Below are 15,214 nucleotides of genomic sequence, written 5' to 3'. Positions count from 1 at the left end.
CCCTCTCTCTCTGCCCCTCCCCCGTTCATGCTCTGTCTCTCTCTATCCCAAAAATAAATAAATGTTGAACACCTCTTGTCTTTTCCCCTCCCTCACTGCCTTCGCTCTCAGGAAGCCCCCTCCTAGCCAGCCAGCTCTGTTCTCATGCCCCTTTGGACTCGGTCTCCTGGCCCCATGGCATTCCTTCATCCTGACTTGAGTCCCCTGAAACATCTTTCACTCATCTCGCCCTGTCCAACCCCCACACTCACTGAGTTACCACGGGGCTTCCTATTCTCCCATGGCATCTCGTGAGTCTGTCCCCTCTCTCCACCGTCACTGCAGGCCCTACCCTGGTTCGAGCCCATCATGACGTCTCTCTTTGGTCTGTAGCTCTGACCTTTCTTCTTTCACCCTCACTCCTAGCCTCCACCCTCTTCATGTTCCACTCACAGGGTTCACTCACTGCGCCCTAAATAGGCCAGGAATTTTCATGCCTCTCTCTTCCTCTCTCCTTCCCATGTAGAATTAGTTTCCCTTCGCCACGTGCGTTTTATGTGTACCTGTGCCCCTCTTGCCCTGGGTCCCAATTGGTTGGTTACACACGTCTGCATCTTCTACTAGAAGGTGTGGTCTCTGAGGACAAGGGCCACTTTTACTGAACTGTGTAAGCTCAGCAGGCAGCACAACACCTGTCACGTGGCCAATTTTAATAAATATTTCTAGACTTACATTTCCCACGATAGGCCTTCCATTAGAACTGCCCACTGGGTCATTTGTCAGGTCAGCTAGCAAATCCTGCCTCATTCCCATCTACTCCTGCCTTCTGCCAGTTCCTTCTTCCTCTGTGGGGCCAACTGCTGGGTGGTCTTTGCTATTCTGCCATAGCATGAGGCTACACCGTGGAGGGGTGGGAGGGGCAGCAGGGACTGGGGAATAGCACAGAACACTGTGTGAGTGAACTGGCATAAGTTCTGTGGGCTTGCCAGCTGGCACCATGTGGGAGAGCCAAAGGGAAAGTTGGTTTTCTCCAGCCCAAAGCTCAGACTCCTGAGTGCAGTCACGAGTCTTAGCGCTAAAGGCTTAGGAGTGAGAAGTGTCAAGGTCACCTCTGCTTCATGCCTGACCAGGAAGGGGCCTTGTGTGTGTGTGTGTGTGTGTGTGTGTGTGTGTATTGCCAGCTACTGGGCGTGTCCAGGGAGTTCATAACATGCCTCCCCAGCAGAGCTAGAGGAAGAGCCACTGATCCAATTTGTAATTTGTCATTTGGTTTGATCCCAACGTTTTCCCTTTATTCCTGACTTGATAGATTCATCTGCAGGCTCAGTGGGTTCATGTTGGCAAAGTCTTGTACTCACGCATTTGATACTCAATAGATTGGCTCCCAGTCATGTGCGTGTGTACACGCACGTGTGTGTGCATGTGTACACGGAGCATCCTTAACCCCTAAGTGAGGGACCTTTTTTCCAGCAGGGGAACCCAGGATTGGTCGCTTTGTGAGGGTGACAAGCAGAGAACCAGTGCAGGGGGTTGGAATTGATTTAAAAAATTCTGGGTGTAGGCAGACTGCAACGAACAGGACTTTACCCTCCGTCTTTGGTTGGAGCAGTGGATAGGAGTTATATGTCTTTTCTGAACTTCAATCAAACCCTCTTCCCATACGGTTCTCAGCCTGAAAGAAAACATAGGAAGCATCTAGTTCAGTGGATCACATCTGACTGTGTATTAGAGTTGCCCAAGATTACATTTGCCCCCGTTTTATCAAGATGTAATTAACCTATCACATTGTATTTGTTTAAGGTATACGACATAATGATTTGATGGATGTATTTATTGTGAAGTGATCACCATTTTAGTTACTGTCTTAGCAACTTTCAAATAGACACTACAGGATTGTTAACTATAGTCTCCATGCTGTGTGTTAGATCCCCAGAATTTACTTTTCCTATAACTGGAAGTTTGTACCTTTTGCCCATCTTTATCCATTTCTCCCATATCCCACCCCTGCTTCTGGCAACCACCAACCTGTTCTCAGTTTCTGTGAGTTTGGCTTTTTTTAGATTCCACATATAAGTGAGATCATACAGTATTTGTCCTTTCTGTCTATTTTGTCTTCAACATCCATCCATGTTGTCTTAAATGGGAGTATTTAAAAAAATTTTTTTAAATGTTTATTTACTTTTGAGGGACACAGAGACAGAATGCGAGTGAGTTAGGGGCAGAGAGAGAGGGAGACACAGATCCGAAGCAGGATCCAGGCTCCGAGCTGTCAGCACAGAGCCCGACGCGGGGCTCGAACCCGCAAGCTGTGAGATCATGACCTGAGCTGTAGTCGGACGCTCAACCAACTGAGCCACCCAGGCGCCCTTTTTTTTCTCTTTTACGGCTGAATAATATTTTACATGTACTTTCTTTTCTTTCTTCTTCTTTTTTTTTTAATCAGAAAAGACAGTTTATTTCGCACTGGTGCTGGCCCAGCAGAGTCACCTCCAAAAGCTGAGCCTATATGTATTTTCTTTATTGTGTTATTATTATGATTTATGATATATATTTTCTTTCTTTTCACATTTTCTTTATCCGTTCATCTGTTAATGAACATGTAGGTTGTTTCCATGTCTTAGCTATTGTTAATGCTGCAATGAACATGAAGGTGCAAATGTCTCTTCAAGACAATGATTTTGTTTCCTTTGGATCTATTTCCCTGAAGTGGAATTCTTGGATCATGTAGGAGTTCTATTTTCCATTTTTTAAACATCTTCTTTTAAGTTTATTTATTTAGTTTGAGGGAGGGAGAGAGATCAAGGGCGCACACGAGTGGGGGAGGGCAGAGAGAGGTGGAGAAAGAGAGAATACCAAGCAGGCTCCCTGCAGTCAGCATGGAGCCCAACTGGGGGCTCAGGCTTACAACTCAAAAGATCATGATCTGAGCTGAAATCAAGAGTTGGACCCTTAACTGGCTGAGCCACCCAGATGCCTCTCTCTTTTCAACTTTTTTTTTTTTTTCAACGTTTATTTAGTTTTGGGACAGAGAGAGACAGAGCATGAACGGGGGAGGTGCAGAGAGAGAGGGAGACACAGAATCGGAAACAGGCTCCAGGCTCTGAGCCATCAGCCCAGAGCCTGACGCGGGGCTCGAACTCACGGACCGCGAGATCATGACCTGGTTGAAGTCGGACGCTTAACCGACTGCGCCACCCAGGCGCCCCTCTTTTCAACTTTTTAAGATACACCAGTACTGTTTTCCAAAGTGGCTGCACCAGTTTGCTTTCCCACCAACAGTGCACGAGGGTTCCCTTTTTCCACATCTTCACCAACATTTGTTATTTTTTATCTTCTTGATGTTAGCCATTCTGACAGGAGTCAGCTGATATCTCAGGGTGGTTCTGATCTGCGTTTCCCTGATTAGTGATGTGGAACCCCTCTTCATGTACTTGTTGGCCATTTGTACGTCTTCTTTGAAAAAAAATGTCTGTTCAGTTGCTCTGTCCATTTTTTAATTGGATTGTTTGGTTTTTGTGTTGTTGTTATTGAGTTGTAGGAGTTCTTTATATATTTTGGATACTAACCTCTTTTCAGATTTGTGATTTGCGACTATCTTCTCCCATCCAGAAGGTTATGTTTTTCATTTTGTTGATGGTTTCCTCTGCTGTGCAGATAGGATTACTTACTAAAAATGGAGATCCCTGCATAGTCCTTCTCAAACCTTCTGATTTGGAACCTGTGGAGGTGAGGCTTGGCATTCTTTTTTTTTAACATTTGCCCCAGATGGCCTGGGGTACCATGAGCTGCCTAAGGCCACACAGCTAACTGTGGCAGCTCCAGAACTAGAACCCCAGTCTTCTGACTCCATCCGGGGCATTTCTCTTACAGCTTGAATGTCCCTAGGGCTTAAAGCTTTGGGAAACAAGGCTCACATTGGATGCAGGAGAGTGTGTTGAGTGGCTCTCTTATCCAGCAGACCACTAATCCACATAATTTAATTAGTTCTTTACAAGGTGGGGCTCGAGGACTTGAATGCCCAGAGCAGGCAGAGACAGTTGAAACAGACCACTTGCTCTGGGATCACCTGGCACCTGCTGACCCTGTCTTTGCCACTAGATAGGATTTCAAAGTTCTCTGTGTCTACCTCCGCCCACACTCTCTGGGGACCAGCTCTTCTCTTGGCGACTTAGAAAAACAGGCTTGGATTTCCCTCTGGCCTATAGTGATCTCACCTCCCTCTCTTTTTCCCTTCCTCCTTCCTTTCCTCTTCCTCTTTGTCCTTCTTCTTCCCTCCCTCCTCTCCCCTCTACCCCCTCTCCGTTGTTAGAATACGATTCACATACCATACAATTCACTCATTTAAAGCATACAAGTCAATGGTTTTTAGTATATTCGTAGAGTAGTGCAACATCACCACAATCAATTTTAGAACATTTTCATCATCCCTGAAAGAAATTCCATCACATTCCACTCTAAGCAATGACTTTTCTGCCCCCTCTTCTGCCCCACTCTACCTAGCCCCAAGCAATCACTAATCCACTTCCTGTGTCTATAGATTGGCCTTTTCTGGACATTGCAAATGAATGGAATCATACAATATATGGTCCTTTGTGACTAGCTTCTTTCACTTAGTGTGTTTTTGAGGCCCATCTATGTTGTACCATGTATCAGTATTTCATTCCTCTTTATGGCCATTCCATTGTATGGATATATCATATTTTGCTTATGCATTTATCAATTGACAGACATCTGGATTATTTCCCTTTTTGGTTATTGTGAATAATGCCATAAATATTAGTGTCCAAATTTTTGTATGGTCATATGTTTTCATTTTTTCTGGGTGTATACCTAGGAGGGGGATTGCAGGGTCACATGGCAATTCTATGTTTAACCTTTTGAAGAAATGCCAAACTGTTTCCCAAAGTGGCTGCACCATTTTACATCCCCATCAGCAGTGTATGAGAGCTCTAATTTACCCACATCCTCATGAACACTTATTATCTGTCTCTTTGTGGATAGCCTACCTAGTGGGTGTGAGGTGGTATCTCATTATGTTTTTGACTTGCATTTTCCTGACGGCTAATGATGTTGAGTATCTTTTCACGTGCCTGCTGACCATTTTTTTCTTTGAAGAAATGTCTACACAAATCCTTTGCCCATCTTTTAATTGTGTTGTCTTTTTATTATTGAGTTTTAAGAGATATATAATGTAGATATAAGTACCTGTCAGTTGCATAATTCTCAAATATTTTCTCCCAGTCTAGGGATTATTTTTTTCACTTTCTTAATGGTATTCCTTGAAGCACAGTTTTTATTTATTTATTTATTTATTTATTTTTTAAATGTTTATTATTTTCAAAGAGAGAGATAGAGTGAGCAGGGGAGGGGCAGAGAGAGAGAGATACACACAGAATCCGAAACAGGCTTCAGACTCTGAGGTGTCAGCACAGAACCCGATGTGGGGCTCAAACTCATGAACTGTGAGATCACGACCTGAGCCGAAGTCAGATGCTTAACTGAGTCAGCCACGCGCCCCTGAAGCACAGAATTTTTTAATTTTGATGAAGTCAAATTTACCTAGTTGTTCTTGTTGGTATTTTTGGTGTTATATATAAGAAACTATTGCCTAATCCAAGGTCATGAAAATTTATCTCTATATTTTCTTCTAAGAATTTTATAGTATTAGTATTTTTTATCCATTTTGAATTAATTTTTGTATGGTGTGAGGTAGGGTCCAACTTCATTTTTTCAACTTTATTTAGTTGTTCCAGCACCATTTGTTGGAAAGACGATTCTTTTCCCCACTGAGTTCTTTTGGCACTCTTGTTAAAAATAAATTGACCATAAATGTATGGATTTACTTTTAGACTCTTAATTCCATTCCATTGACCTATATGTCTATTCTTACACTGGTACCACACTGCATCGATTACCGTAGCTTTATAGTAAGTTTCAGAAGTGGGTCCATCCACTTTCTATGTCTACCTTCCAGCACACACAGTAAAGGCTAGGATGTGGCCTGAGTGCAAGGGCTGAGTAGAGGGGTTGAGGGCATGTAAGGAGAGGTAGGTCTGTGGGACTCAGAGGCCTAGTCTTTTAACCCTTGTCCTGCCATAGCCCTGTGTAACCTTATGTGAGTTACTTCATATTTCCGTATGTTACTTCTCTGTTTCCTATTCTATAGAATGAAGATTCTGGGCTAGTTGATTGTTAAATGAATTTTTAATTCTAATAGTCTGGAGGCATGGGAGACTCAGTTTCTATAGGCAAATTCTACCACAGACCCCCTGACTTTATGGCAAAGCATTTGTCAGTCTTTCACTCACTTGGAACTTAGGTATAAGACAGGAAATACACAAGATGATTCTGGATTATCTTGCCATATTGGCCTGCATTTCATGGCTGCACCATTCTACCCATTCCACCCTACCCTGGATCTCCATGTCCGTGGGGTCTGGTCCAGCTTCCAGGTAGCTTTTATCACTTCATTATTCTGTGTTAATCTCTTTGGGAAAGGACTGGGAAAGGCCCAGAGTTATTGGGAGTGGTCTACACAGCACTACTTGCTAACTGAATAAAGATTCAGTCTGATATGCACGATTGCTTCCCTTTGCTTGCAAGTCAGTAGTTTCTGGTAGATGAATAATCATGCATTTTCTTCAGTGTACGGGTTGTCATCACGTATTTTCTCAAACAGCAGCTCATGGATTTTGGAGGCTTAAAAAAATGACTTCTTACCGAAGAAGCCGTGGCCAATGAGCCTGTGGGGCGGGTGGTAGTGGGGACCTGAATTCCGGGCCCTGCTCCTGTGTCTCCTCTCCGTCTCCCCACTCTGGGCCTGTTTCCTTTAAAAAAAAATTTTTTTTTTACATTTATTTATTTTTGAGAGACCGAGAGAGACAGAGCACAAGGTGGGGAGAGGCAGAGAGAGAGAGAGAGGGAGGCACAGAATCCAAAGTAGGCTCCAGGCTCTGAGCTGTCAGCACAGAGCCCGACGCGGGGCTTGAACCCAGGAACCCTGAGATCATGACCTGAGCCGAAGTTGGACGCCCAACTGACTGAGCCACCCAGGCGCTCGGCCTGTTTCTTTATGTTTAAAAACAAAACACGGAGGAACGTTCTACTGATATATGCAACGATGTGTGTTGTGCTAAGTGAGAGAAGCTAGATCCAAAAGGCCACACACTGTATAATTTCCATTATGTGGCTCTCTGAAAAAGGCGACGAAAACCGATCAATAGTGGCCAGGAGCAAGTGGGTGGGGAGAACGGATCAATAATAAAGAGCCACAAGGGCACTTTTGGGGGTGAATTACTCTCTATCTTGATTTTTGGTGGTGGTGACATCACTGTGTAAGTTGCTCAAAATGGAAAACACTGTATCTAAAGGAGTGAATTTTACTGCATGTAAAATTATACTTCAATAAACACAAAAATGTGAAATACGCTCACACACTAGTTAGCACACATGTGCACGTGCGCACACACACACACACACTCACACTCACTATTTAACTAGAAAATCTCTAAGATCCCTGCAAGTGCCAGGATTCACTGGTTCTCCCCTGGGGGGACAGTCACGGGCAGGGCGACAGGAGGAGATACCCAGGGCCTCATCTCATTTTGAAACTCCCCTTCCCTGATTCTTCCTACCCTTCCCCAACTCAGAATAATCTTTCTGTGATGCAGTGTGCAAAGGAGGAAAAACAGGCTTCATTCGTGTGGTTTGCCATTTTAGGAACAAGGCCGCTCCCTCCACAGCCATGCATGTGTCTGTGTGCCCGCTGAACCTCCTCGGAAGACAGGCCTTGCCCACAGCCGCTCATCCCAGCTCTGAAGTCGGAATCGTTGGCCTGGAATGGAATATTTCTGAATAAGAGCCCAGAATCCAAATCCCAGCGAAACAGCTACAGAGGCCTGTCAGAAGAATGGGAATCTAGATAGAGAACATGGAATCCTACTTTCCTACTTCCATTTTCCAGCCAGCGTCTGAAGGAGCAGCCCTCTAGCCTTCTGCTCTGCAATTTACTAAGGCCTAACACAAGACTGTTGAGACCATCCAGGTGACACAGAGTCAGGGAACCAGGCCCTCGCTGGGAAGAAGACAGCAAGGGGCTTGACACAGGCAGAGGCTGCTACCTGCACCCACAAAGAAACCGCAGCCAGCCTCCCCGCTGGCAGGAAGAGCCAACGCTCAGGGGCCAGGCCACTGCGAAAGCTGCCGGGTGGGGATCTACAAAGGCCCTCCATCTTCACTGCCTCCCAGGGCCGAGACCAGCCCCATTTCATGAGCACTTACTATGTGCCAGGCAGAGGCCAAGCCCTCTGTGTTCATTCACAACAACTGTAAGATTTTAAAATTCTAATCTTTGTTTTACAAACAAGGAAACTAAGTGAAGAGGTGGGACTCAGCCTGTGCAATCAGGGGCCGTTTCTTTCTTTGGTCTGCTGCTGAGATAGGCTAGACCTAGCTAGGCTAGCTCCAAGGCTCCGAGGGGCCTGAGCCCGTGCTTTAAGGCAGCAAAAGCAAACGGAGAGTGCTGTTCTAGGTGGAGCTCATGTTGAGCACCCCCCCCACCCCCCCCACCCCCCCCCGCCCACCTCCCGAGCCCATTTAGAACAAGCCAGACCCAGGGCACCTGGACGGCTCAGTCAGTTAAGCATCCAGCTTCCATTCAGGTCATGATCTCACAGCTCATGGGTTTGAGCCCTGCGTCGGTCTCTGTGTTGACAGCTCAGAGCCTTAAGCCTGTTTTGGTGTCTGTGTCTCTTTCTCTCTGCCCCTCCCCTGCTGGCACTCTGTCTCTGTCTCTCTCTCTCTCTCTCTCTCTCTCAAAATAAATAAACATTAAGAAGAAGAATAAGCCCGACCCTGTAGCTTCTCCTTGGCCAGGGAGTCCTTCCCCCTGGTATACAGAGTCAGGGACAGATCCTGTGACCCCACTGTGCGTGCTGAAGGGCTGGGTATAGGGAAGGGGCCCAGCTGCGTGCACTGGAGGGTCCGGCTGCATGCACTGGAGGTCCCAGGAACGGAAGCCAGGAGTTCATGTGGGCACTTCTTTTTTTTTTTTTTTTTAATGTTTATTTTTGAGAGAGACAGAGACAGAATGCGAGTGGGTTGGGACAAAGAGAGAGGGAGGCACAGAATCCGAAGCAGGCTCCAGGCTCCGAGCTGTCAGCACAGGGCCCGACGCGGGGCTCGAACTCACGAGCTGCGAGATCATGACCTGAGCTGAAGTCGGACGCTCAACCGACTGAGCCACCCAGGCGCCCCTCATGTGGGCACTTCTGCTCAGGAAGGCAGATGGAGGGAAAGCGTGCCACCAGTGCTCTGTGGCCAGCAGGGGGCATGCCCCTCAGAGGGGCTCCTGCTTGCTTGTCCAAGCCACACAGCCTGGAGGCTGCCACATCCCAGAAAAGGTCCTAAGACATGCATTGGAAGCTGGGACTAGTGAGCAATTGGAAGCTGGCACCAAGGAAGGGGTAGCCTCATGCCCTTTGTGCCAGAAGTCCCTGGGGAAGATTCCCAGGTGGGCACAGCTCTTAGTGTTATAAATGGCAGCCCCAATCCCCACCTGTCCCCTGGACCTGAGCACATCTCTGCTCCTGGTGGTCAGCAGGATACACGGGCAGTGACAGCTTGTTAGAGGACGATTCTGGAAATAAGCCAGGTGGCTCTGCTGGGTAGGAGAAGTTCCGGGTTCCCTCGAGGTGGTGGCCTTGATCAAGGAGGACAGAGAAGGAAGGGTCTTCTGTGGCGGCCGAGACCCAGCAGGGTACGCCACAGACTTGACAATTCAGGCACTGTGGCAGGTGTGGACTTGGTCTTGACCGTGTGGGGCAGGAAGTCCTGCTCTGGGAGGTGGGCCCGGGGTTGGGAGACAAACTGGTTCCCATGCAGGTGTGACTAAAGGCACAATCCTCTAAGATCATTGCTCCTTCCGGGAGCAAAGTTTCCGCCACTGAAGGGAGCTGCGAGCACCGCGGCTCCTTTTTACCTCGTTCTTGCCTTCCTCTTGTCAACCTGACTTCCGGGCTCTCAGAGCCCCACTGCTTCGGCGTTAGTGGGAGATGCGATTGTCTGTCGCTCAGGAAACCAAGGTTCTCTATGAGGAGCACCATCTGTATGCAGCAGACTTCAACCTTGGGACTTTACTTAAGGGCATCATAGCGGCGTCTGGCCACTGCTGACGTTTTTTCAGGCCACTGGGTTTTGTGGCTGAGCACAAACAAGGGGGCACAGAGGCCACGCAGCCAAGGAGAACTTGGCAGGGTCGGGGCTCTAGCCTTCCAGTGACACCATTGTCCCAACCTACCAGGATGAGTCCCACACCCCAGAGATCTGGCTTTCCCGAGCTTTTCTGCTTGGCAGTGAGGGGGAACCAGACCGTGTGTGTGTGTGTGTGTGTGTGTGTGTGTGTGATATTAATGGGGCTGGGTGTGGGTGGGGAAAGAGGTGAGGTGGTACCTTTTTTATTTTTGGCAGTAAAGCCTGCCCAATAACCCCCCAGACCAAGGAGCCACACAGAATTAGCTGGATTATAGTGGGTTCAAGTCATTTATTTTTAGACTGTATGTACCAGCATGTTTGGGTCTGGGGTCCAATCCCCAAATTCCAGAAAAATAAACTAATGAGAACCACATGCACTATGAGAAGGCCATTCCGACGTGTCTGTGATCATGCTGTGATTGGGCATAGAATATAGACCAGGAGTCCTCCCTGAACAGCTGACGGTAGCTGGCTCTGAGCCCTCCTTGGGACTGGGGAGAGGGCCAAGACCGGATCATTTGGACCCTGTCCCTTTAAGGCCCCGAGCCCCTTATTGCTACATTTGCTACGTTGCTACTTGATGGCCTCCGGGCCTTGCCCAGGGGAGGCCTTATCACTGGGTGGTACTAATGAGTAGGCTGCTGGCATTTGCCCTTCCCATTGTTACAACAGCACAGAACTCTTTTCAGAGGGTCCCAGGGTGAGTTATCAGGGATTCAGCTGACCACTATTCAACTACGCTGCACATGGTCCTTGCTCCATTCTCAGCTCGGCCAGCCCTGTTGGAGGCTGGTGGCCCATTATGTTCCCCCAACCCCAGGGCTTTCCAGCTCCTGGACCTTGTTGGAACACCCCCCCGCCCCCAAACACTCTGCAAGGTCCACAGACCAACAGCCCGCTAACCTTTCCAGCACAGGGGCAAGGCTTCTTAGTGGTGGCTTTCGAAGCCCATGCATTTGGAGCACAATGGGAGGGGCACATTTTAGGAGAAACATCAACTTCCACAAACAGCAAAAAGGCCCGATGGTGGCAGGCTCCTGGTTCAATGTCCTGTTGGTGAGGTAGTTTAAACACACCAGCAATCCTGCCAGGAAGACCCCCCGCCCCCCACCGCCGCCGCCGGAGCATGTCCCCACATGTTCACTGGTCTACGCAACAACTCAGAGTTGTGAGAGGGGCCTCTGGGGTGCTGGCCTGTACCTGACCTCTAGGCCTTGGTGGGCCTGGAGCCCCGCTCAGCTGATGGCACCGTTGGGCTGGGCCCCACTGTGTTCCTGGGGTACAGCGGCACCGGACAGAACAGGACATCACTTTCTGCAAGGGAAGGAGCCCTCTCCCCACCGCTGCTTGGGCCAAGCCCTCTGGGTGCTGCTGGGCATTTACATGCGCCAACCTCCAAGTTTTCTTCTTCCCTTGAGGCAAAGGTGATCTCAGTCAGATGTCCAGTGCCTGGTACCTGTGCGTCTGACGCTGCTGGGTGGGTGGTCACTTCTGTGGCTGCCCTGAAGCTTTGACTATGGGGCTGCCAACAGGATGTTTGTCCAGTGAGCCCTCAATAAGAAGAGTCGCAGGTCCAGAGACTCTGCCCAGCAGGAGAGCTAAGGAAGCTTCTGGAAGCAGGGAGACCTGTTTTGCTACAAAACTGCCTTCAGAAGTCTAATCTGGTTTGAAGTTTTGGCTGTGTAGACCAGGCCAATGGGGAACCCGCCAAGACCGTATTTTCGAAGTGTGCTTGCATTCGAAGGTCTGCACAGTAGATGACCTTGGACTGGCCAGCTGGGTGGAGCCACCCCATCCTCCCACCCGTGTTGCTTGGTTTGATCTACTGGGGAGCACGCGATGGTCACGGGACTGAGTATGCCTGGTTGGGAGGTGGGGTGAGGGGACTTATTGCTCTGGGTTTGAACGTACCTCTATTGAATCTGCTGCCTGCCCCCAGAACGGGTCCCCAGAAGTGTTTGGAAACCTTCAGCCTGCACCATCTCGGGGGTGCAGTCCATCTGGCTCCGGGTGGGACCTCCAGGGTTGGCCAAGTCTCAGCCAGCATCGCTCAGGAGCAGTGGCCAGGGGGACTGGGGAAGCCAAACTTGCTCTGTCCACAGCCCACGGGGAAGGGCAGGGGGCAGTCAGGCCTTTGCCCTGGGTAACTGAGGGCACAGAGGTGCTGCTGTTCTGGAGCTTCCTTTGTCCACATACCCTGTGCCTTGATGTCAACACAGCTTGGGGACCCCTGACAGGGAGGAGCTTCTTTGGGGCAATGTTGGGTGCGGAAAAACTTGAACTGCATTTTGGTTCTGAAAAAGGAGTCCTGTGTGAAAAGCAAGGAGATCTAAAAAAAAAAAAAAAAGGCAGAACAAGGAGAGGAGTCAAAAAACCCCATAACATGGGATAGGGCTTCATTTCGTTTGTATACTCATCACATAGTTTCTGAGTATCTTCCCAGGGCCACAGTCTGTGCTGAGGTTGTGTGATATCAGGGTGTGGGAGTGCCTGACAAGAGTCCGGGTCTATCCACCGCTGGAGACAACCTGAGGACCCAACACATGTCCTCTCCCTAATATCTACTCTACCTGGCAGAGAGAGCAACTACTGCCAGTGGGGGAAACTGAGGCATAGTGGTCACAAACCCGCAAGGGTACAGCCATAGCCAAGTTTCCTAATGCCCACAGTGGCCCTGCTGTGGGGGATGGAAGGCTGGTGCCGTGGGGACAGGGCCCTGTGGAATCAGACACATGACCGCACTGATGTGGGGCTGCAAAGATGGTCATGGAAGCACCCAGGAGGCGGGGTCTGCAAACAAGCTTGAGACTTTGGTCACCAGCTGGTGAATTTGCCTACGTAAGTAAAGAAATACCAGTGATTGCTTTTTGTTTGTTTGTTTGTTTTGCTTCTGTGTTTGCTGTTTATACACTCCCCAGGGAAAAATTTCACCTATGGCCAAAAATAGATCGAAGGATAGTTCTAGCAGGTGGAGTGAGTGTCTGAATTCAAAAACATGTTGCTCAATACCGCTGTCTGAGGGCTCACGGGAGTCACAACGATGACAACAATAATCGCGAGAGTAATAGCTACCGTTTGCTAAGCACCTACTACGCGTCAGGCACCTGACTCGGCTATGTACATGTATTACGTCACAGCCAACTGGCAGATAGTCGTTTTGACATACACACGAAGGGAGTGCAAGTGGGTTTTTTTTGCAGGTTTTTGCAGGTTTTTCTTTGTGTCTGCTTTTCCCCTTGACGGTCCACTTCGTTTAGGGACCACTTTGCTGGGCTGGCAGAGAACCATTTGGTCCTGGCCTAGGCCCTCTGGAGCCAACTCAGCCCCAACTTCAGACACAAGTGAGACCTGGCCCCCCCTGCAGGGGCTCGGCCATGCCTATGCCCCAGCCACCTCCCCCCACCCCGGGGGAAGGGGGCTGCCGGAGGGGAGGATCCCAGTGCCCCCGAGTTCACGGCCATGTTTATTTTGAGTAAAACACGAGGGAACAAACCAAGGAGAAGGGGCGAAACCAGAATAAATTCGGAAATAATAAATGTTTCCAAAGATGGTCAGAACCTCCACGGCTGTTAAACCACGAGCTCTTTCCCGGACACCGGTGCTTCCTGTGGTGTCGGACCCTGGAGGCACTTGACGGGACCAGGGGGCAGCCCCACGCCCCGTGGGGACCCCCCCGGAAAGTCGGCCTGCAGGGGGCTGAAAGAACCTGGAGGTGGAGCAGTCGGTGGGGTTGCTCAGCGGTGTGGCCTCCACCGGGCCCGGTTGCACGAGGGTCCTTGCACAGATGGGGGCCGGGGCGGGGCCAGAAAGGGGGCCGTCGGGACGCAGCGGCTGTCGCTCTAGGGGGCGCTGTGGGCGCACTGGCCGCAGTGCGGAGGTGGGGGGTGGGGGGTAATACTGGGGGTGCTCAGGGCCTGCCGGTGGCTCTTGCATCTGCCGGAAGGCGTGGTCCCCCGGACAGAAGGAAGAGTGGCGATAATAAGGATATGACCTCAAGTGAGAGTCACGACAGGAGCCCCGCCAGGTGTTGTGCCCCGAACGAGTTAGGGCCAAGGGCCTCCTCGAGAATGGGGTGTCGGCGCACAACTGTACAAGGAAGAGAGGGTTGTAAACAGGGGCCTCTGAAGGGCCGACCCCGGGCTCTGTGGACTTTTTCTGCATGGTGTCCCCGGGCACCCACCGAGTCTCCCCTCTGCCGCCCGTCATCTCCCTCACTCCTTCTCTTTCACAGTGACCAGATCTCCCCGTAGGGAAACTCTGTCCGCGGATGTGGAGCGCCGCCGCCTGCCCGTGGGGTCGTCGGGCCCGGGCCCTGCGGCGGGGACTGTCAGGAGGACTGCATCAGGCCGGTGAGGCGCTTGCCCGCCAGCGACTTTCCCTGCAGAGACAGGCGACAGAGTTGGCACGCACAGGTGCACACACAAACACACACACACACACACACAGACAGGGACAGAGACAGAGAGCCAGACAGGTGAATTAATTGTTGCCAGAGCCATGGAGGCCGAATGACTTAGCTACGGGACCCTGTTGATCTCTGGGTTTGGGAGCCTTGACCCCAGCACTTGGAACAGGCAGGGCTCTGGGGCAGGTTGGGGGGCCAAGGTGTGTTGCTGGTCCTTTGGGGGGTGTGGGAATCTTACCCCAAACCAGGCATTTTAACTCTTAGGTAGAGTGTCTCTTAATGCTTATGGGCCCGTCCTGAACTTGATTTTATTCAAGTGAGGAAGGAAAAGGTAGACTGGGGAGTAGGAAGATGACGGAGGTGGGTTGACCTAAGTAGGTGACGGTTAAGGACCTGGGTGATTAGAAGCTAAGGAATGAACTAGTCTTAAGAAGGCAGAAGACTTAGGATCCTTTCTGAAAGGCGGCAGTGAGCCTTCCTTGGGAGAGGCTCTGGGTTGTCTTGATGACCGGTTCTGGGACTGTGGAAATACGGGGGCATTTGCCAAGGCTGGGAGCCAGGCCGGTGAGCTGAGGCTGC

At 49.9% G+C, this 15,214-nt stretch overlaps 1 protein-coding gene across 14 annotated transcripts in view; it reads right to left on the bottom strand.

Annotated features, from left to right (window-relative positions):
- Positions 1-1,412: 1,412 nt before the first annotated feature.
- The window catches only part of RGS6 (regulator of G protein signaling 6), a 606,196-nt gene continuing 592,394 nt past the window's right edge, over positions 1,413-15,214 (bottom strand). For 11 of the 14 annotated variants that reach the window (XM_045451433.1, XM_045451428.1, XM_045451431.1 and 8 more), the window contains one exon: positions 13,674-14,608. In XM_045451433.1, the coding sequence (XP_045307389.1) occupies positions 14,442-14,608 (167 nt within the window). In that variant the 3' untranslated portion in view covers positions 13,674-14,441. Of the gene's footprint in view, positions 1,652-13,673; positions 14,609-15,214 lie in introns of those variants that run through there. The other 3 variants (XM_045451439.1, XM_045451441.1, XM_045451440.1) reach the window with 2 other exon arrangements.

This window comes from Leopardus geoffroyi, chromosome B3, assembly GCF_018350155.1.
Source record: "Leopardus geoffroyi isolate Oge1 chromosome B3, O.geoffroyi_Oge1_pat1.0, whole genome shotgun sequence".
Classification (NCBI taxonomy): domain Eukaryota; kingdom Metazoa; phylum Chordata; class Mammalia; order Carnivora; family Felidae; genus Leopardus; species Leopardus geoffroyi.
This window is presented reverse-complemented; position numbering and strand designations above follow the sequence as displayed.